At 39.4% G+C, this 22,248-nt stretch overlaps 1 protein-coding gene across 1 annotated transcript in view; it reads left to right on the forward strand.

Annotated features, from left to right (window-relative positions):
• Positions 1-22,248, forward strand: part of FAM189A1 (family with sequence similarity 189 member A1) — a 928,350-nt gene that overhangs the window by 641,192 nt on the left and 264,910 nt on the right. Inside the window, exon 4 of the mRNA XM_040342809.1 lies at positions 19,703-19,834. Within this exon, the coding sequence (XP_040198743.1) occupies positions 19,703-19,834 (132 nt within the window). The remainder of the gene's footprint in view (positions 1-19,702; positions 19,835-22,248) is intronic.

Below are 22,248 nucleotides of genomic sequence, written 5' to 3' on the forward strand. Positions count from 1 at the left end.
CAGAGCATCACTCCTTGTAGACAAAATCAAGGGAGATCAAGGTGACAGATTCTCTCTACCCTTCATTACAACATTTTCTGCACAGCACTTCAGTGTTAAGAAACTCATCCAGAAACACTGGCATATTCTCACTACTGACCAGGTGTTAGCTCCAATTCTCCCAGTAAGGCCTAGTGTGGTGTTCAGGGGTGCATCTACAATTGGGAGTCGTATCGCTCCTAGTGTACATGACCCTCCGAAGGCATCAAGGACTTTCCTTGAGAATCTCACAGGATACTATAGATGCAAACGTTGCCAGGTTTGTACCCTGAATAGGTGCAGGGAGAGGAAAATTTGTTCTTTCCAGTCCACAGTCACCCAACAAACATTTGAAGTCGAACCTTTCATAACCTGTTCGACGAAAGGTGTGATATACCTTATCCAGTGCCCTTGTGGTTTTTAGTACATCGGCCGCACTAAGAGGGCCCTGTCAGTTAGGCTTAATGAGCATATTGCCAAAATCAGAAGTGGTTTTGACAAGCATTCTGTTTCCAGACATTTCGACTTAAAGCACAATAGAGATCCCTCCAATATTTTGTTCATCGGAATCGATAAATATCGCCCGCATTGGAGAGGTAGTAATCTAGTCCGTGAGATTTCGAGACAGGAAATGGCCTGGATCCATCGTATCCATATGTGCCTAATCTCGAGAGATCTTTCTGACATTATGCGATTTAGAGTCACTGCGTTTAGTAGGTCCTTCAGTTCCATCTGTTGCGCCAAGCTGTTTTTATTAATCTGGTGAATGTATTAAATTTTACCAAAAAATTTTTTAGTTATAGTTCGATACAGTTTTATATTTCGGTGCCCATAACATTATGGTAACGACCTTTTATATAATTTTACTGTATTGGCTAGTTATTATCGTTTAACCTTCGCTGTATGCATGCTGGTCATGCCAGCGAAGGTTAATACATGTTTAGAGAATGTCAGCACCTTTTAAACATTACTAATGTTTGTATTAACTTTTTAGTTCCATTTATTGTTTATTCGTTTGGGTTTTGCGGTGCATAGCTGTGCCAGCCATAAAGTTATAATTCTAGTCCGCTAGAGTATTGATGTGCTCTGCCGATCTATATATTTATTTTCCCCATTTGTTTCCTTGGGGATGCTATTGTGACTGTGCGGCAGCTTCACCTCACCCACAACGAGGCTTGGCTTCTCTGACCAATCAGTGTGTCAGGGAGGTGGAGCTGGCAACCCACAACGAGGCCTGGCCCCCTTGTTTCTGGTCCGCGCTGTGCTCTCTGGTGGCTTGGTATCGCTGCGGCCGCACGCCGACGTGTGACGTCGGCGTTCTCGGTCATGTGATGCGGAGGTCACCTCGAGCGTCACGGTGCGGTCTTGGGGTCATGTATACTTCAGTCACGGGCCCCGTTTTCGTGGCATCCGGCTGGCGATTCTTTTATCTAATGCCTGTTTGTCCGGATTGGGTATTATCCCGTGTTTTTGTGGCCCTGGGCTCCGCGGAGCGCGAGCGCATGCGCACTGGCGCCTAGGACATACTAGAGTCAGACTTGGTCTGACCTGTATTGCTTCCGGTGCGCGCGCATGCGCATTCACGTGTGTACGATGACGCCCAGTGGCCACTATTTTTTGTTATTTAAGGGGGGTGATTCGGTATGCCACCCGTGCCCCATGAGGAAGCGAGTTTTCGCGAAACCGGTCGGGCGGAACGAGTGTCGTATCGGATCACCCCCCGTTGACTGCACCTTTCCCTACCTACCTGGACGGGTCTTTTTGGTTGGCTTCCGGCCGGAGCTCCAAATTTGACATGCCTATTTTATATCGTTTATATGTAAGTGCGTTTTTTTCATCTTTTTAATAAATGTTACCTACGTTATTACACTATTGTGGCCCTTATGTGTCTTCCATGATCATCGGGACTCCAATTTTCCATCGATTGGCTTGAGACGGAGGTGTACTTGCTATTCAGTCTTTCTACAATTCAACTGCCATAGTGTTTACCTACACGCCTTCTGTGGTCTTCTTTTAATTAAGAGACCGCTGGTCATCTGGTAAGCAGATATATTGATTTATGGTGGAGGTTTTTCTATTTATTGGATCGTCACCACAGCCTTAGATCATCACTTACGGATTGTTTCTTCTGTTTCCTTCACTTCACTGGGGATCAGGACTTTCTTTACGTTTTAGATCATTTATGGACACTGATCTATGTCATGACTTTTAGAAAAAAAAATTTCCTTTTTTGTATAGCGCATCTTGTTTTTTCCATTTTATGTTATTACTGTACAATATTTACAGGAAGGTGCAGCTTTCTCTACATTGATTTTGTTTATACACGTGTATTATTTATGAGCATTAGTTTGTTCATTTTTATATTTATTAGCGCAGTTGCTCCCACAAATTTTTTTTCCATTGCAATGAATGGGCAGGGGTGTTTTGGGAGTGCTGTATATAGAGCTCCTAAACTGCCCCAAAGATGCTCCTTGCAGGACTTTTTCTAACGTCCAGCAAGCACCCCGCCCCAGTGTGAAATCCTTTGGGCTTTCACATTCGGGCGGCATGGGAGGCAGTTTTCAGGTGCTATTTCTAGTGCTAAAATGCCTGAAAACTGCCTCAGTGTAAAAGGTGTCTAAGTGAAAATGTCCAAATTGGGCATTTTCTCTCCCTGATGTCATGTGACTCATTAGTGTTACAAGGTCCCAGGTGTGAATGGGAAGCAGGTGTGTTAAATTTGGTGTTATCGCTCTCACTTTCTCATACTGGTCACTGGAAGTTCAACATGGCACCTCATGGCAAAGAACTCTCTGAGGATCTGAAAAAAAAAGAATTATTGCTCTAAATAAAGATGGCCTAGTCGAAGAAGATTGCCAAAACCCTGAAACTGAGCTGCAGCACAGTGGCCAAGACCATACAGCGGTTTAACAGGACAGGTTCCACTCAAAACAGGCCTCACCATGGTTGACCAAAGAACTTGAGTGCACATGCTTAGCTTCATATCCAGTGCCATATCTTCAGTGTTGTAACATGAAAAGGTATAATACAATATTTACAACAATGTGAGGGGTGTACTCACTTTTATGACATATTGCATATATTGTATATGCATATATAATGTAAATATTTATGTATAACAGCTTTACTAATTAAATCATTTGATTTCTGTAAGGTAACACCAATACATTATTACTGTTATTAATGTTATTAACATTGCCTCAAAGTGAAACATTCTGTTATGTTATTTTTATAGTATTGTCTTTCATCGCTATAAATTTACATAGCGTCTGCGAATTTCAACCTTACAGTTTATGCTTTCAATTAATAGCTAACCTCATAAAACTTGGACTTGACCAATAAACTATTTCACTAGACAAGAAGGTTTCCTTGCTACTGTTTCAACATTAACCTAATGGCAATGCATTATAACTTCAGAAATGACCCTTTTATGATCATGGACTACTACTAAAATCAAAGTTTATATGGTACGTGTATGAGCTTTGACATACATTATTACATGGTGATTAACATGTATTATTACTAAGTGAGATACGAATCAATCAGTGTAGTGATTTCATGACTTTGCTACTTCTGTTTCTCATTGCAGCTATTTACTTCTCTGATGAAAAACATAACTATCTTTAAAGGCTAAGTCATACCATGGATTACAATAAACATATGCCTTACCATATGTTAAAGCAGGCTGTGTTATTGCTGGCAGCACACCTTAAAGTGGAGTTCCACCCATTTTTTTTTTTTTATCCCTAAAAATAAAAAAATGACATTTTTTTATACTCATCTGAAAGGGCGTTTGCTATGCGGAAGTAGCTCTTCTGCCTCTTCTTCCACTGTGGTGGATCTTCTGGCTCATCCTACGTCACTGTGTCTTCTTGTGAATGAGCCGCGCTGCCTTCTGGGAACTGTGCGTATCCCAGGAGGCAGCCGCCCATTCACAAAGCGCCGTGCAAGTCGCGCATTCGCAGTAGGAAATGGGCAGTGAAGCCGTAAGGCTACCTGTTTCCCTTAGTAAAGATGGAGGTGCCAGGACACAGCGATTGCCAGCGATCGCCATCGGGGGACCAACGTCGTGGGCGACTGGGACACGTAAGTGTCCTTATTAAAAGTCAGCAGCTACACTGTAGTAGCTGCTGACTTATAAAAAAAATAATAATCGCGGCTGGAATCCTGCTTGAAGGCTACTTACACACTGGGGCTGCCTGTGCGTTAGCACTAAAGCGCCACTCTTTTTTTTGGCACTTTAGGTCTGTTTAAGCTCTTTTTGGCCACTAGCAGGGTGCTTTTACCCCCCCCTCTAGTGGCCAAATAAGGGGTTTAAAACACCCGTGCTGCAGCGCTTCCAAAGTGTTTTTCAGGCTCTTTGGAAGCACTGCCCATTTATTTCAATGGGCAGAGCGTTTTGGGAGCGCTAAATACAGCAAAGATGCTGCTTGCAGGACTTTTTCTAATGTCCCGCGAACACACCACCCCAGTGTGAAAAGTAATACTGAAATGAACGGGAGGCGGTTTTCGGGCGATTTACAATCACTATTTCTAGTGCTAAAATCGCCTCAGTGTGAAAGGGGTCTAAAGCAGAAATTTACTCCCAAAAGGTAGTTAGTTATGCTTTAAAATTCTGAACTACATGATTTTGTTTTGTTTTCTTCTTAAGAATGTTTTTAATTTTTAGCCTCGCCCCTACCCTAATTTTGGCCCGGGCTAGAACTATGTATCCCTGGTCCTGCAACCTCATGCCTCGTACACACGACCAAGTTTCTCTGCAAAAACCAGCAAGAAACTTGCTGGGAGATATTTTTTTGCCGAGGAAACCAGTCGTGTGTACATTTTCGTCGAGGAAACTGTAGAGAAACTCGACGAGCCAAAAATAGAGCAAGTTCTCTATTTCCTTTACGGAAATGGAGAAAATTGGCTTGTCGAGTTCCTCGACAGCCTAACAAGGAACTTGACAAGGATGTGTTTCGCCCGTCGAGTTCCTCGGTCGTGTGTACGAGGCTTCATGGGATACTTCCATCACATTCCCAGGAGGTTGCACAGTTCCCCACTAACATAGGTAAGTGGGGAAAAAGACATTGGTGGGGGAAGTTGAGTGCCACATTAATGAATAACACATGCATTGTGATGCACTGCAGCAAGAATGCATTGCCTGTTGTGTTAGTGTGCCAATTTAAAAGTAAGCAAAGTATGGTAAAACATGCATTTTAACACACACTACCATAATGTTCTATTGCAAGTGACTCTAAGTAAAAATTATTTTACACATTTTTACATAATGAAGTGTTCCCAGTTTAAAACAACTTAGTCTTAGTAAGTAAATACAGTACACCTAGGTGCCAAAATAGTCCTACAGGTCTAAGTTTAGGAGTGAAGCCAAGTTGCAAACTGCAGAACAGAGAGCTGTTAAAGCTATTAACTTCATTTTTGGGTAAATTTAAACAGTGTATAAAACTATACTTATCCTTGCAGCCTCAATGTCAATATCAAGTGCTGTGATGTTCACTCAGTAACTATGTTCTCATACAGCTCAACCTGATGCTTGTCAAAATGTACTTTCATCTTTATGGACTTTAAGAGGATATCCTTCAACACTTAACAAGACAGCTCAATTGTTTGGATCTCTTGACATATACTCTGGAAGTCTTTTATACTTCCAAAGCTAAGTATGATTTTACACAGTGACTGCCACCTTCACCTTCCATCTGTCTCATTGCTGAAAACCCCAGCAGCAGGTGTCATATAAGAAAAAGAAACAATTATTTTTATCGTTGGTCTAGGTCAGTGTTTCCTAGAGTGTGAAAAAATACTGTTGATGGTAATTCTATTTTTTTCAGGTGGTACCAAACCGAGTTCTGGATTAAATATAAGACGTTTAGGACACGTAGAAGAGGGCATTTCTAATTTACAACTTAGACTATTGTTATTTTTATTTGTTTCACTAACAGGCACTAAAGGGATCTTAAATAAGCCACAGTTCAAGAGTGCCTGTCTCCTTGGGCATTGGTGGTTGTTATAAAGTATGTGGTACTCTGATTGGAACATTCCCCTGCTGCTAACCTTAGGTAACAAGTTCATTAGCAAGAAGTGTCCATGCACACTTCTACTACGATGATCCCCAGAGGAGAAAGCAGTTTATTCTTACTTTCCTATCACTAAAGTTGACATCAAGACTAAGAGGGTTGATTTACTAAAGGCAAATATGTAGTTTACTTTGCAAGGGAAATTGCACTCTGAAAAGGAATTTCCCCCAAAGCTTAGTAAATGTGGTGAAGTTAATTTTGCAAAGAATGTATCATGTACAAGGAAAGTAAGAAAGAAAAAAAAACAAGCATGTAGTGTAATAGTAGTGTTTTATACCCAGCTGATTAGATAAACTGCCTCAGCTAATTGTGAAGCAAGATCCAGTGCTGCATGTAGGACAAGACATAATGAGCTGAGGTGTGGCTCAGAGGCAATACAGCAGGACCAGTATACAGGAAGTCATGGGTTCAAAATCTCATTGAGCCACCTGAGGGGTGGCCACGCCTGGCCGTTTGCATAGCACGGTAGGAACCGTGACAAGCGGTGGAAGTCATACCCTGTGCAATGCACAGTGCATTGTGGCATGCTTGGCGGGAAAACATCCTGCTGACATTCTGCTGTTCCCCAAATGGGAAAAAAGGGCAATGTTCAGGCCAAATTTATGCTTGGTCCGAACAACTCACCCAACACTAAAAACTAACTCTTGGCCTAATGTTTTGCTAGGTGTTCTGTACTCACACTGTGCTTTAAAATAAGTGTTCTTAGGCACCCTTACATCATCCAGACCACAATGATCACTGCTTCTGTGCTCAGTAATCTGTGCTCAGTAATCAGTAGTCTATGGATAGTTCTGTGGTCAGGCACGGTTTGCAGTCACACTGAAGTAAACCATTCTAGACAACAATTAAACCTTGCAGGGACTGCCTATTCCAAGTGGTCCCAGACATGATAGGCTTAAAGAGGTTGTAAAGGCATAATCTTTTTTTCTCATAATGCATTCTATGCATTAAGATAAAAAAAAACTTATGTGTGCATCAGCCCTCCTCAGCCCCCCAATACTTACCTGAGCCCCATCTCGATCCAGCGATGTTGCATGAGAGCCTCGGCTGTCCAAGACTCTCCCTCCTCATTGGCGGAGACAGCAGTGGGAGCACCATTGCCTCTTGCTGCTGTCAATCAAAGTCAGTGAGCCAATGAGAAGAGATAGAGTGCGGGGCCGAGCCATGGCTCTGTGTCTAAATTAACACACAGAGCAGCGACTAAGCTCAGATGTCCCCATTGCAAGCTGCCTGCTGTGGGGGCAGGAAGGAGCGCTGGCAAAGGACCCGAGAAGAGGATGATCTGGGCTGCTCTGTGCAAAACCACTTCACAGAGCAGGTAGGTATACCATGTTTTGTTATTTTTAAGCAAAAAATAAACAAGCCTTCAATATCACTTTAACCATTTCTGGCACATAGCACTCACACTACACATATGAACCAGACTACGGGGTGAACTGTGCCCACCATGGTTAAAACTGCCAGCATGACTTCACCTTGGAAATCAAGCAAGCAAACATTAAGCTGTGTATCATGCCAGGTATAAATCTAGAATTCTAAAAGACGCTGTCTGTGCTTTCTAGGGATGATGAGTATTAATTTCTGCAGGCAGAAATCATCTTTAAGAAGCCTGAATTAAAGCTGTGTGCCTGTACAGAATGCCAAATAATTTTTAAACCCCAGCTGCTAATGAAAACTGTCAGTCATGATTAAACATACAGCACTTCAGTAAATTATGTCACTTAAAAATCTGTGGCATATTCAAACGACCATTGACTGGAAGCTGAATATTTACTATGTTCTGTCTTCATTCTGTGTCTGCACCAAGTGTACGGTCTTCTGAGGAAAGTCGCTGGAAATATTCAAATTGCTGTGCATTGTATATATGTATGTATGCATTTAATGTATATCTTGTTAACCTGCTAGGGAAAAAAATAATGTGATGATGCTTTATGAAACTCTTACAGAAGTAACTCAAAAAATTGAGACATACACCAGCTCTTCTATGAAGTCACAGTGTATTCCGATATTGGCAGCTATATTTTTTGCTTACAATCTACACTCTTATGCCCCGTACACACGATCGGAATTTTTGATAGTAAAAATCTGATGGACTTTTTCCATCGGATTTTCCGACCGTGTGTAGCCCCATCTAGATTTTTTCTCACCGGAAATTACGATGAATTCCATCCGAGTTTAGATATAGAAAATTTTCTATTTTTTTTTATGGAATTCCGATGTGATTTGGCCAGGCAAAAGCCTGCTCGTGTGTATGCGGCATTAATGTACATAAAAAAGGTGCCTTCCCTGTAGTTTATCTAATGAGTTTGGGTTTCTAGTAGGTCGGAAACACATGCAGTCAAATTATACATTGCCTGTTTCAGCTTTGTTGTGGTGCGCACATATTTATAAGGGGGTACTGTTGGGGGGTTACAATAAACTTTCAAAAACAGTACTGCTCTATGTGAAAAAAAAATCTCATGTGATTGCGGAACTTATAACAAGTGAGGCGTGTTGGATAGTGCAGCATCAGTGACAGATGGTCAATATTGATTTATGCCCATTTTTCCTTACCTCTGGTAAGAGTATCCCCAAAAGGGGAAGGTCTCCCCCCACGTGGTGAACATCTTTGGGTGAAAGGAGCACTGTGCACTGATGGTTTATTTCATTTTCCATCTACATCACTACCATAAAGTAAATTTAACATCTATAGAGGACAAATGCGGGTTTGATTGGAGCACTGCACTATTTTTGGACTTTCATAGAGTTTTTCTTGTCAAATTTGTTAATTGAATTTTAACAATTAGCATAGATAAGTACACATGGTGGCAGCAAAAGAAAATATCACATATATGTTAACAATGTTGAGTTGTAGTTCCAACATTAACTAAGGATAGTTTAACTAAAACTATTTTAGCATGGATATAACTATTCAAACGATTACGTCATAGTATACACATTGTATAAGAAAGGATAAAACCAACTTAGACCAGGTTAATATAAGATGACCTCAGATAAATAAAAAAAGGTCTTAATTATTATAATTATTATCAAGAGTATAGTTTTTAAATAAAAAAAATAAAAAAAAATATTATAGAATCTAAAATCTTATACTACATATTGGAACTATGTACAATTGGTATAATGATAACCAAGGAAATAAAAGGTCTGCTACCAGAACTATATAAAGAGTACATTGAAAGAGGAGAGAGAGAATAGGGGGAAAAGTTGAAGAGAGAAAAAAGATAAAAGAAAAAATAATCTTAGGTAGGAGAAAAAATAGATACAGGAGAAAGAAAAGAGATATAGTAGTGGTCCCCGATGTAGTACATGGTAATAAACACATACTATGAATGCAGAGAATGGAAGTATAAATTCAAGATTACCAAGGTCTTAGTAGGGAAGCATCAAAATCGGAAGGCAAAAAGTGAGTCACCCAGGGATTCCATATATTCGCAAAAATGGATATTTTATCTTGAGTTATAGCCTCTGTTTTAGCATGGATCATTGCTTGATTGACTCTATTTTTAGTTTTAGTAATTATTAAGGATGGGAATTTCCAATCTTTGGCAATTGTTTGTTTCGCGGCTGTAGTGATCTGTAATAGGCGTTTAAATTGGCGGTAGGAGAGAGTGTCCGGTTTTAAGTTTAAAAGTGCTATTGTAGGATCAGGGTTGATAGGGATTTCAAACGTGTTAAAATCATAAGAAATACATCTTTCCAGAATTTATTTGCTACTGGGCAATACCACCAAGTTTGGAGATGTGATCCAAGATCACCACAGCCACAAAAACAAGATGGGGAATAATTTGGAGCATATTTCACAATTCTGACAGGGACCAAATACCACGTGTGAATACTTTGTAATTTGTCTCTAAGGCAGCTATATTTTGTGAGGTTGACTTAGTTGTAATCCAAATCGTTTTAGATGTAAAACAGAACATTCTCACATTGTGTACTCTTGCTTTCATTCTTCATTTATGGCACAGAAAAGGTCAAATCAAACATTATTTACAAATTATTTAAATGGTGAAATCCATCCTGAATGGATTATTCTTTGATGTGTTAATGTAGTTATACTCATCTACCATCTTCTACATACAGTAAAAGTGTTCAGAAACTGTGAAATAAGCAACATTTATTTTTCTCTCCTCAGAACTGTCAGTGGGACTGAATGGCATGAGTTATATCTAAATATCCATTCTACATCAAATTGAATCAGTCACAATACTGTAGAATTTTTGTTTAGTGTTTCCATAAAATGAATGCTGAAACTTAATTGGTTGGTTGGCAACAACTACAGTTTTTATATAGTATATATAGTAATTTGGCATTTTTAATAACAATTATTTAGTTTAAGATTATAAATCTTCCTACCTGCACATTTCTCACTTGCATAAGATGTGCACTGAGCATGTAGTTTCATTAGTTTTATGGTTTGGAGGCCACTTGCGTGTTAACATTAGTGTTGAGCAGAATACGCCATATTCGATTTCGCGATATATCACGAATATATAGTCGAATATTCGAGATATATTCGCTAAATTCGAATATTCGTGATATTTTATCGAAATGAAATGATTGCGAATTTTCGCTATTGCGAATGCGAAAATAATTGCGAATTTTCGCTAACTGCGGTAGGAGCACTCTGATTGGCTCAGAATATTCTTGATATTTTTTCGAAATTTCGCAAAATGCGAATGCGATATTTACTGCGCAATTTCGACAAATGCTGTAGGAGCACTCTGATTGGCTCAGAATATTCGTGATATTTTACAATACAAAATAATTGCGAATATTCGGCAAATGCAGAAGGAGCACTCTGATTGGCTCAGAATATTCTTGATATTTTACAATACAAAATAATTGCGAATATTCGGCAAATGCGGAAGGAGCACTCTGATTGGCTCAGAATATTCTTGATATTTTACAATACAAAATAATTGCGAATATTCGGCAAATGCGGAAGGAGCACTCTGATTGGCTCAGAATATTCTTGATATTTTACAATACAAAATAATTGCGAATATTCGGCAAATGCGGAAGGAGCACTCTGATTGGCTCAGAATATTCTTGATATTTTACAATAGAAAATAAAAAGTGTTTTGCATTGGTGGTGATTCTTTACTCTATCCATCTGTCACAGCCGTTTGTCAATCAAACACCTTGAAGATTGAACACTTTCATGCTGCATGCTTTGGACTTTTTTTCACTTCACATATCAAAGACATCTTTATGAAAGATTATTTTTCAATTATTGGGACTATATTTCTTTATATATTTGTTTCACTGTGTATTTCACAAGTTATTTGCGCTTGCTTATTTTATAATTTGCCCACATGTCTTGTCACTAGACATATTTTTTATTCTTGTAGAGCGACTCCATTTTCTGTCTTGTATTAATTTATGTTGTATAACATTTTTGAGTTGCTGCTGTATTCTCCCCTTTTTTTAAGGTACCGTATGCGCAATTTTTTCCTTCTTACAAAAAAAATAATATCAAACATACAAATATTCATAACAGAAACATACACAAAGCCCCCCCCTTTTGCATCAGAGACAATCAGAGTTCTCCTACCACAGTTATCGAAAATTCGCAATCATTTTCGCATTCGCATTAGCGAAAATTCACAATTTTTTTTTTTCAATTCGGCAACATAAAAGGATCGCCTCAGCTTAGCTACTCGGCCCAGGGTCTCTAATCATACCAGCAATGCTTTTAGACGTCGATAGGATGTGATCTGTTTTAAAAATAAAATTGAAAAAATGCGAATATTCGGAATTGCGAATATTCACCGCGAAATTCAAAATATATCGCGAATACTCGAATATGCCATATTCGAGCCGAATATTCGCAATACGAATATTCGTGAGCAACACTAGTTAACATCCCAAGAAATAGTTAAAGTGGTTGTAAAGGCAGACTTTTTTTTATCTTAATGCATGTTGTACATTAAGATAAAAACTTGCTGTGTGCAGCAGCCCCCCTCAGCCCCCCTAATACTTACCTGAGATTAGACATTATAGAGACATGAAGATTCAATGAAGCAGCTAAAAACATATGATCGCCGCGAGCAGAAATTTATGGTCAAATGCTCCACCCATAGGCCATAAAATAATTCTAATGTAGGTTGACTAGTAATAAAAATTAATAAATATAATTATTACTGTTCATAGAACATTAGAATTCTACTATAGCTTGTGGGCGGAGCATTTGACCGGAAATGTACGATTGCGGTATTGTACAGTTTAGCTGCTTCGTCGAATCTTCTTAAAACATTTGACAGACACCATAAGCCTTCAATTGACAGAGTCAACCTTAATTCGGATTTTCAGACGAATGCGTTTTTTAATGAAACAAAGTAAATAAAAACGAATTTCGAACAAAATAAATATATTTTTCAGATGAAAACGAAATTCCGAAACAAAATATTTCAGTGTGCACATGTCTACTGCACATCGGAGATAAGTATAACATGTTTGTTATTTTTAACAAAAACAAATTTGAGCCTTTAGTATTACTTTAATTTAAAATGCACTGCCATATAATTCATATTTTATTGATTAATGGACAGTTTACTTTAATATAGGAGATTCATTTTTGTTTTACTTATAGATTTAATGGGATATTATCCCCTTCCACACTAGATGGACATGTTCACAATAACTTAATTAGATAACCTTTTTAACCACTTGAGATCCGCGCTATAGACGAAATACGTCCGCAGCGCGGCTCTCAAGTGCCAAGTGGCCGTTTAAAAACGGCCTTTATGTGCATTACCCGCGCGCGCCACTGGGTGGCGCGCGGCGGGTAAAAACTGTCCCGACGCATCGCCGAAGACCCGATGCGTGTACCTGGCGGCCGCGATGTCCGCCGGGTACACGCGATCGTCGGTGACACGGTAGGTGACAGCAGGAACGTGGAGCTCTGTGTGTAAACACAGAGCTCCACGTGCTGTCAGAGGAGAGGAGACCGATCTGTGTCTCTTGTACATAGAGACACAGCATCGGTCCCCTCCCCCAGTCACCCCCCTCCCCCCACACAGTTATAACACACCCAGGCTACACAGTTAACCCCTTCCTCACCCCCTAGTGTTAACCCCTTCACTGCCAGTCACATTTATACAGTAATTAGTGCATTTTTATAGCACTGATCGCCGTATAAATGTGAATGGCGCCAAATTTGTGTCAAAAGTGTCCGATACGTCCGCCGCAATATCCCAGTCCCAATAAAAATCGCAGATCGCCGCCATTACTAGTAAAAAAAAAAATAATAAAAAAAATCATAATTCTGTTCCCCATTTTGTAGGCGCTATAACTTTTGCGCAAACCAGTCGCTTATTGTGATTTTTTTTTTTTTTTTACAAAAATACGTCGAAAAATACGTATCGGCCTTAACTGAGAAAAAAAATAGTTTTTTAAAAAAAAATTGGGATATTTATTATAGCAACAAGTAAAAAAAATATATATTTTTTTTAAATTGTTGCTCTTTTTTTGTTTATAGCGCAAAAAATAAAAACCGCAGAGGTGATCAAATACCACCAAAAGAAAGCTCTATTTGTGGGGAAAAAAGGACGCCAATTTTGTTTGGGAGCCACGTCGCACGACCGCGCAATTGTCAGTTAAAGCGACGCAGTGCCGGACGCTGAGATTTCGCCTGGGAACGAAGGGGGTTTATGTGCCCAGTAAGCAAGTGGTTAAATCAAAACTACATTGATTAGGATTAATAAATATAGAGAAATTAAGAGGATGGAATGTTTTTTGGGAGAAACTGTTGCTTTGGGTTCCCATTAATGGTGGTCACATATTTAAAGGTCAGTCTGAGCTCTTATCCACCTTATCAGCCTTATCAACCTAAATCATGTGGCTGGCACTGGAGGGAATGTGGAGAAACATTTTCTACAGGAAAATAATGTATCTAAGCCTCTCTCTAACTCCCTATTTATCCATACCACCAAGACTGTTGACATTGCATTACGTTAACATTTGAGTTTAGGTTCCCTTAAGCCCTTTTTACACTTGGTGATTTGGAAATGCTGGCAAAATCACAGCAATTCTGCCTGTGATTCCAGATAGTGGTAAAATTGTGAAAAAAATGCACAGAACTCCTTTGGGTGCCATTCATTCTTACTGGCAGCCTAACCATGGTGTGATTTTGCCACAATTGTCATGCGACAAAATGCACATAAATTGCAGCAAAATACGGGTTAAAAAATGCACCTGGCTAAGTGCCAAAATGTGGTACATAAGCTTCTTTGGCATGTTTTTATAGCAGAGGGAGGCATATTCTAAAGGAATGGAACCACTCCAAAAACGTACTACAAAAACATGCAAAAAAAGCACACAAAAAATGCAACACTGCAGCATTGCTCATGTGTGAATAGGGCCTGAACAGTTTCATCATAATAGGTTATTCTTCACTGTCAGGCCTCGTACACACAACCGTTTTCCTCGACAAAATACATCAAGAAAATTGGTGGCAGAGCTTTTTTTGCCGAGGAAAACGGTCGTGTGTATGTTTTTCGTTGAGAAAACTGCTGTGGATCTCGACGAGAAAAAAAGAGAACATGTTCTCTTTTTTCTCGTCGGGAGTCTCAATTTCCTCGTCGTGTTAATCGTCGGGCTCGTTATAGACGAGAAACACATTCGTGTGTATGCTTAGAAACACTAGCATGCTCAGAATAAATTATGAGACGGGAGCGCACCTTCAGTAAAAGTAGCGCCCGTAATGGAGATAGCACATTCGTCACGCTGTAACAGACTGAAAATCGCGAATCATCTTTTACCAAACTTTTACTTAACACGCAGTAACATGAGATTAGCAAAAGCAGCCCCAAGGGTTGTGCCAGTGGAATCGAACTTCCCCTTTATAGTGCCGTTGTAAGTGTTGTACGTCACTGCGTTTGAGAACAACGAGATTTTGTCTTGACAGTGTGTATGCAAGGAAAGCTTGACAAGATTCTCGACAAGCCTGACAAGAACCTCATCGTGGAAAACGATGTTTCTTTTACGACAAGATTCTCGGTCGTGTGTACGAGGCCTTTCAGAGTAGAACTTCAGGTTTAGGTGGTGCCAAGACAGCCAGGACTCACAGGAAATGGTTTGGATGACCCTAGCTATCATTTGACCTAAATGACATCTTGTGGCAGAGAAGAAATAAAGGGCTGTACAACTTACAAAAGCTGATTTTATATTTTGCAGATGGAAAGCAGCATATCTTAAAAAAATAAAATCATACAGCTCCATCTTAAACCTGTGCTACTGGCATTTTAACATTAAACCACAGGACGCAGCGCTCAATTAAGTTATCCTGGTGCTATTATCTCCTATTAATCAACTGTGTTAAAATATAAATTTATCAGTCACATAAAATGCTCCTTTGCATGAATGATTTTAAACAAAAAAATAAAAAAAATGCCTTTCCTATCTCATTAGTGAACTCTAACATAATAATCCAAATATATCGCTTACCTCGCTTTTGTAAAATAAGCGGGCTCCACTATCTCTCAGTATGAGCACAGACTGTCCTCAATATCTCACTACTTCTAGGTGTCAGACTCTCATTCAGCACAGATAGCTCCCTTGTATCTCCGCCCGAAAGTAAATTTTGTCACATAGCATCTTTAGAAGGCGTCATGTGACGAAACGTACATCAGGGCTGGGATACAGGAAGCTATCTGTGCTGAACGGGAGAATGACACCTGGGAGTGGCAAGATATTGAGGACAGTCTGTGCTCTCATTGAGAGACAGTTGAGCCAGTTGGTTATTCAAAAGTGTTTCAACCTGGGTGCAAGGGGAATGCACTTTTTAATGTATGTTTTTTTTTAGATTATATTTAAATATCTTTCTTCCATTTTATGGCGCTACTTACTTTGAAGTGGAAAAGCTGCTGCCTAGGATTATTAACCCCTTGAGGGAAAAGGGCATTTTGAACATACTCTTTTCAGAGAGGTCATGGTCATCTGGTGAGAGTACAAGTGTGGTGACGATGCACAGTGAAGGATAAGAAACACAGAAGAGAATATATGTATAACATTTTTTGCCACTTTGAGCACAGAGTACTTTGAAAAGTGATATCACTGATTTACAAAGGAAAAGCATTGGAAGTCAATTAGACACTTTGGGCCAGATCCACAAAGAAGTTACGTTGGCGTATCTATTGATACGCCGCGTAACTTCTAGGATGAGCCGGCGTATCTTTTTTCTGTATCCAGAAAGCAAGATACGCCGGATTTTTGCTTAGATACGACTGACGTAAGTCTCTTACGCTGTTGTATCTTAGTTGCATATTTACGCTGGCCGCTAGGTGGCGCTTCCGTAGATTTACAAGCAGAATATGCAAATTAGGTAGATACGCCGATTCACAAACGTACGTGCGCCCGGCGTATCTATATGCGTCATTTGCGTAAGGCGTCGGACCGGCGTAAAGTTACCCCTGCTATAGTGAGGCGTACGCAATGTTAAGTATGGACGTCGGGACAGCGTTTTTGCTGTTTGCGTAAAACGTTCGCGAATAGGGCTTTGCGTAAGTTACGTTCACGTCGTCTAGGCATTGAGCGGGCATAATTTAATTTGAAAATTCGACGTGATACTGAGCATGCGCGCGCATGCGCCGTTTGAAAAAAGCGTAATTTGCGTGGGGTCATGCTTAGTCTGTAACTACGATACGCTATGCCCGCTTATATTAACGCCTATCTACGTGAATCTGGGCCTTTGTATATGGACTATTATGTTATAGTTTACTATTGAGATAGGAAAGGCGATTTATGTATTTTTTGTTTAAAATCATATCATATATATATGGTATTTTAACCAGTTGACATTTCTTAATATAAAATTATTAAACATTTTTTTTTTCATTGTAACTTTTTTCCTTTTTCTGTCTTTGAGCACTACATGCAATAACAAGCCAAGTGGGGAAGAAAGTATTGATTTTTTTTAGTGTACCATTTACTATTACAGATCCGTTCTGCAGTGAAACTGCCTCAATGTAGCAAAGAACACACATTTCAAAGTGTGAATTCCCAGCCTGTACATGTTTTTTTAGCACCTGAGTCTATTTTTGTCCTCCCCAGGAGGGGTCAGTGACCCAGCATTACATATTTATTTAACTGAATAGTTCCAGCTAATATAACAGTCCAGGTACTTCTGTAGAAAGCCGATTTCATATTCTAAACCAGATGCATATAAAGTTACATTGTTTTACCTTGTATATCGTTCCTATTTTTATTTTATTGTGCTTCTAAAATATGTCTTTCAGGATAATAGTAAACAGATGTCCAGGGTATATATAAGTATATACTGCGTTGTGCTTAGTTATGATATTTCAAATAATGATCTAATGCTATATTTACTGGATGATTGCCTATCTATTCTAAAATAAAGATAACTAACACAGTGGAAATGAATACACACGATTGGTCAAACCGATGAGAACGGGTTGATGGGCCGTTTTCATCGGACCAAACCGATCGTGTGTAGGCCCCATCGGTTATTTATCCATAGGTTAAAAAAAAGCAATCTTGTTTTAAATTTAAATCGGTTAAAAATCCATGCATGCTCAGAATTAAGTCGACGCATGCTTGGACGCATTGAACTTCATTTTTTTCAGCACGTCGTTGTGTTTTACATCACCGCATTCTGACACGATCGTTTTTTAACCGATGGTGTGTAGGCACGACTGACCATCAGTCAGCTTCATCGGTTAACCGATGAAAAGGGTCCATCAGACCGTTTTCATCGGATGGACCGATCGTGTGTACAGGGCTTAAGAGTGTACAGTATACTGCTTTAATCAGTTTTATTTTTCCAGGATATATAATTAAGCCAATGTATAAAAATACCTGTGGTCTTCATCAGGGCTGTGTTCAGACATCATGCTACCCTATAGACACCAGATTGATTAAACTATTTTGTGCAAGTTTTACTCCTTGATTATAATATTACTGTTAAACACAGAGAAAGAGAAAATGGTTTATCAACCTGTTGCCCAACCCATGGTCTAAATGGGCACTGGCAGACTGCAATAGAGACCTCACAGAAGATCTAAGGCGAGCCATAGATGCTTAATTTTTTCTAGAGCCAGTTGGCTGATTGAAAAAAGAACCATGCACACCTACATGGCAAGTGGATGGAGGAATTCTCCCTGCTGTGCCATTGTATTCTGTCAGTGAGACTCCACTGTCAGAATACACTGACTGATCAGTAGTTGATTGGCTGCAGCTGATGATCGACAACATTTGTCCAACAGTCCCATTCAACTTCTTTTAAGCAGGAACAGCCATAGATGGTCAAAAGTCCCCGCTGTACATACCAAATTTAGACCCATCTATGGGCAGCTTAACCCTTCTGTACTGCTCTACTCTCTTCTCTAGACAAAACATTTGAAATATGCTGCCTTCTAAAGGATATAATAATAAAAAAATTATATATAGGAAGCACTATGATATGTTTTTATGTTTTCTTTGGAGCTACGCAACTTGGAAGGTATATAAGCTGATCTGGATTCTTGCTGCCTGTTAACCCCACGGTGGGTAATGCTTTGCATGATCTTATTAAAAATATCCACAATGGAGAACGTTTACCCATTGGGGTGGTTCAGCACCTTGTACTGATGGTTCACAAAAATAACACTATTATCAGAAGTTTGGATGAATCACTGTACACATACACATGGAGTGTGTTTTTAGACTGGAAGCTGTCATTTGTTTATTTGTACTGAATACCCAGACACTATTTCAATCGGTTTAATATATTTTTTATTAATATTGATTGTATGAAAAAGTCTCCACTTTCGCACTTTTTAGTTCTGTGTCATTTCATTGCACTTTACACTTTTTTCTGTATTATACTTCTGCACTTTGCCGTTTATTTGGTTATATTGCACTTACAAGTTTTTAGGTTTATATAGCACTGCACTCATTAGAATGTATTTGACTGTTTGATGTTATGTAGCATATTAGCTATGCAGGAAGGTGGAATGTGTACATATTACCACTTCAAGACTAGACTGTTTCACCCCCTTCCTGCCCAGGCCAGTTTTTCAGATTTCAGCACTTTCTCATTGTGAATGACAATTACTCAGTCATGTAACACTGTACACAAATGAAATTTTTATAATTTATTTGAAACAGGTAGCTATAGCAGTGGAGAAACAAACACCCACCGACCAACAGAATAGGTATACAAGCAGGTCCACCTCGTGGATAACGTGGGCTCATCCGAGGTGTTGGGTCTAACCACTAAATGGTATTCACCAGAGCTCCTGATGGTGGAGATGAGGTTTTCTGCATGTTAGTACCAGGTCGAGGTCCTCAAGATCACCCCACTAGGTGGTGAATAAGGCTCTATCTTGTAGCAGACAGTAGGTAGGGCTCAAGCAGCAGCGCAGGCAGTAAACAAGCCACAGGTTGGTAACAAGTGGTTACAGGTTGGGATCAAGCAGAAGCATAGTCAAAAGCTTTGTAAAAAGTCTGAGCAATTTGGCTTCATGAGATTATTGGAGACATACATAGTTTGACTTTAGTAGAAGTACTATCTTTCCTTGATGACATTACAGTTTTATTGTTGCTAAAGTTATTTTTAACTTCATTCTGAATAGAAATGTAATCTTGTCTTCTTCTTTTATTAGATAAACATCAATAGTGATGGAGTATGTGTTTGCTGTGAAATGCAGCATCAGACATCAGGCTGCAGCAACCCTGGAGAAACCTTGAAACTCAACCCTTTGCAGGAGTGCAGTGCAGTGAGACTGACGCTTAAGGTAAGCAAAATACTTTCTAACATAACTGTAATTCGAAACAATTCTCCTTTCCCCTAAACGTCAGATTAATAGCATACTTGCATTTTCACAATGCAGGTGGTTGTTGGCTATTTTTCCAGTGTTGGGGTATAAAACATCAAAGCCTGTGCATGTTGCTTAGCCTTCACGGCAATATTTATTAACCTTTAACCCCTTCCTGCCAAGCCCAGCATCCCTTTAAACATTTTGGGGGGTGGGAAGGATCAGCGATCAAGGATGGTCCTACTGGTTACCTATCTTTGTCTCCGACAGCTCAGTCTTTGTGCTGGGAGCATGCAGGGAGCACGCTCTCAGTGCATAAACATCAGTCGCCCAGTGGGTTTCAAAGCCCACCTTTTTGCTGCCGCACATGTGTGTTAGGCAGCCATAAAGGAGTTAATAGCAGGCAGGTAGAGTTCATCATGGCATATTGCCTATCACATTGTCACATGTCTGCATCCAGGGTTGCACGCCCATGCATGTGTTTATACAAGCACTGGTATAAAGTCTCATATAGCAACATTCATTGTAATAGGAAGCTGTAAGCTCCACCTCAGCCTCCCTTATGCCAGCTATTTACACTTCATGCATGCTGTTCACCCTCTTGTGGCCATGCCTATGAAGCCCGAGGCAGTGATTACAGCACTGAGATGGTTGGATGAAGCCTGCTTTTACTTTACTTTTTCAGTGTGCAGTTTATTTTCTTACCGTTACCAGCTATAAATGTCCCTGTATTACACCCACCTTGATCTGCAACACACCAGGGAGTATTATGATACAGTCATTGCTGAATTGCTTAAATTCCTGGCACTTTCACCCTCTTCTTGTCCAAGCCAATCTTCAGATTTCAGTGCTGTCACACTTTGAATGACAATTGCGCGGTTGTGCAACATTGTATCAATAAGACGTTTTTGTATTTTTTTTTCAAAGAAATAGAGCTTTCTTTTGTTGGCATTTAATCACCACTGGGTTTTTTATTTTTTGCTAAATAAACAAAAAATACAGAAAACTTGGGACAATTTCACTTTTCTTTGTTTCTGTCATAAAATGTTGCAAATAAATAATCTTTCTTCGTCAATTTATGCCAACATTTATTCTTCTATTTTTTTTGGTGAAAGTAACCCAAATCAGTGCATATTATTTAGTCAGTAGGAAAGTTATAGAGTCCATAAACTGTGGTATACAGTATATCCAGGACAGTACAAATACATATCTTTTTGGAAAGTAGACAGTCCACTGAGGAGGCATGGCGAGTTGGATTTTTTTGTTACAATTTTTGGGAAAATGAAGAAACTTAAAAAAAGTTCATATTTTTTTATTTTATATTCTGTCACCAGTGCAGTACAGCATTATCTTATAATCTTATTATATCATAATGGGTGTGTTGGTAATCATGGACACTGACTGGTAATAGTATGAAAAAATAAATAAAAACATTTTTAAAACCTTTTCTTTCAGTTTATTTTTTTTTATGATTTTTTTTTAACACACTGTGACCAGATTTTTTATTTTTAAAGACTGTGACCAGAGCAATACAGTGTTACCATACTACTATATTACCATTGAATTTCACCGGTTTAAGCAAACATTTTTACTGAATGAAACAGATTCATTCAGTGTGTTTGTTGTGATTAGCTGTGATTAGCTGTGATTGTCCACAGCTAATCACATAGTACAGATGGGCTGTGATTGACTCTGTCTGCATCATGTGATCACTGTAACCAATTACAGTTAGCATAAACACGAATGGCATGACAGGAAGCCATCCATTGTTTACAATTGTCATGTGAGTTGCTGTGATTGGTCACAGTGATCACATGATACCGGCAATGGTAACTGATCCGTCATCAACTGTGAGCTATGATTAAGCACTAGATAATAGTGTGAAACGCGTCAGATGTTTTACCCCTGTGTCGTGTGCTGTGACTTGTAGTGCATTTTTCCTCTTTTTAAATAAAGACAACCATCAAGGTTTTTTTAGTGCGGCTGTCCATAATTCTTCTTTCTACATATCAACTGTGTCCAGTAGACACAGCTAGTGTCCCGCTTGGGTGTCATTTTGCCATGGGCCGGGCAGAAAATGGTTAATAGTTAATTGTTGCCATTCCCACATTAAGGAACATAGGATAGTATTCTGAAATAGTGGGTTATACTGCCACCTTCAGGAGAATTGGAAACTGTCAAAACCAAGCTGTAAGGACAGCCCAGTATAGCCCCTTACACTTTCAGCATACCTCAGTTTGTCACTAGTGTCCTTAGGAGAACAGACATCTTCTCTCTGTGGGAGAAGCAAATTCTTTTCACAAAGACAAGGTTGTTTTGACATCCAGGGCCCTTTCGCTTTAACCAGGATATTGTTCTACCATCTCTATGTCTTGCTCTCAAGCATCCCAAGG

This window comes from Rana temporaria, chromosome 3 (assembly GCF_905171775.1).
Source record: "Rana temporaria chromosome 3, aRanTem1.1, whole genome shotgun sequence".
Taxonomy (NCBI): domain Eukaryota; kingdom Metazoa; phylum Chordata; class Amphibia; order Anura; family Ranidae; genus Rana; species Rana temporaria.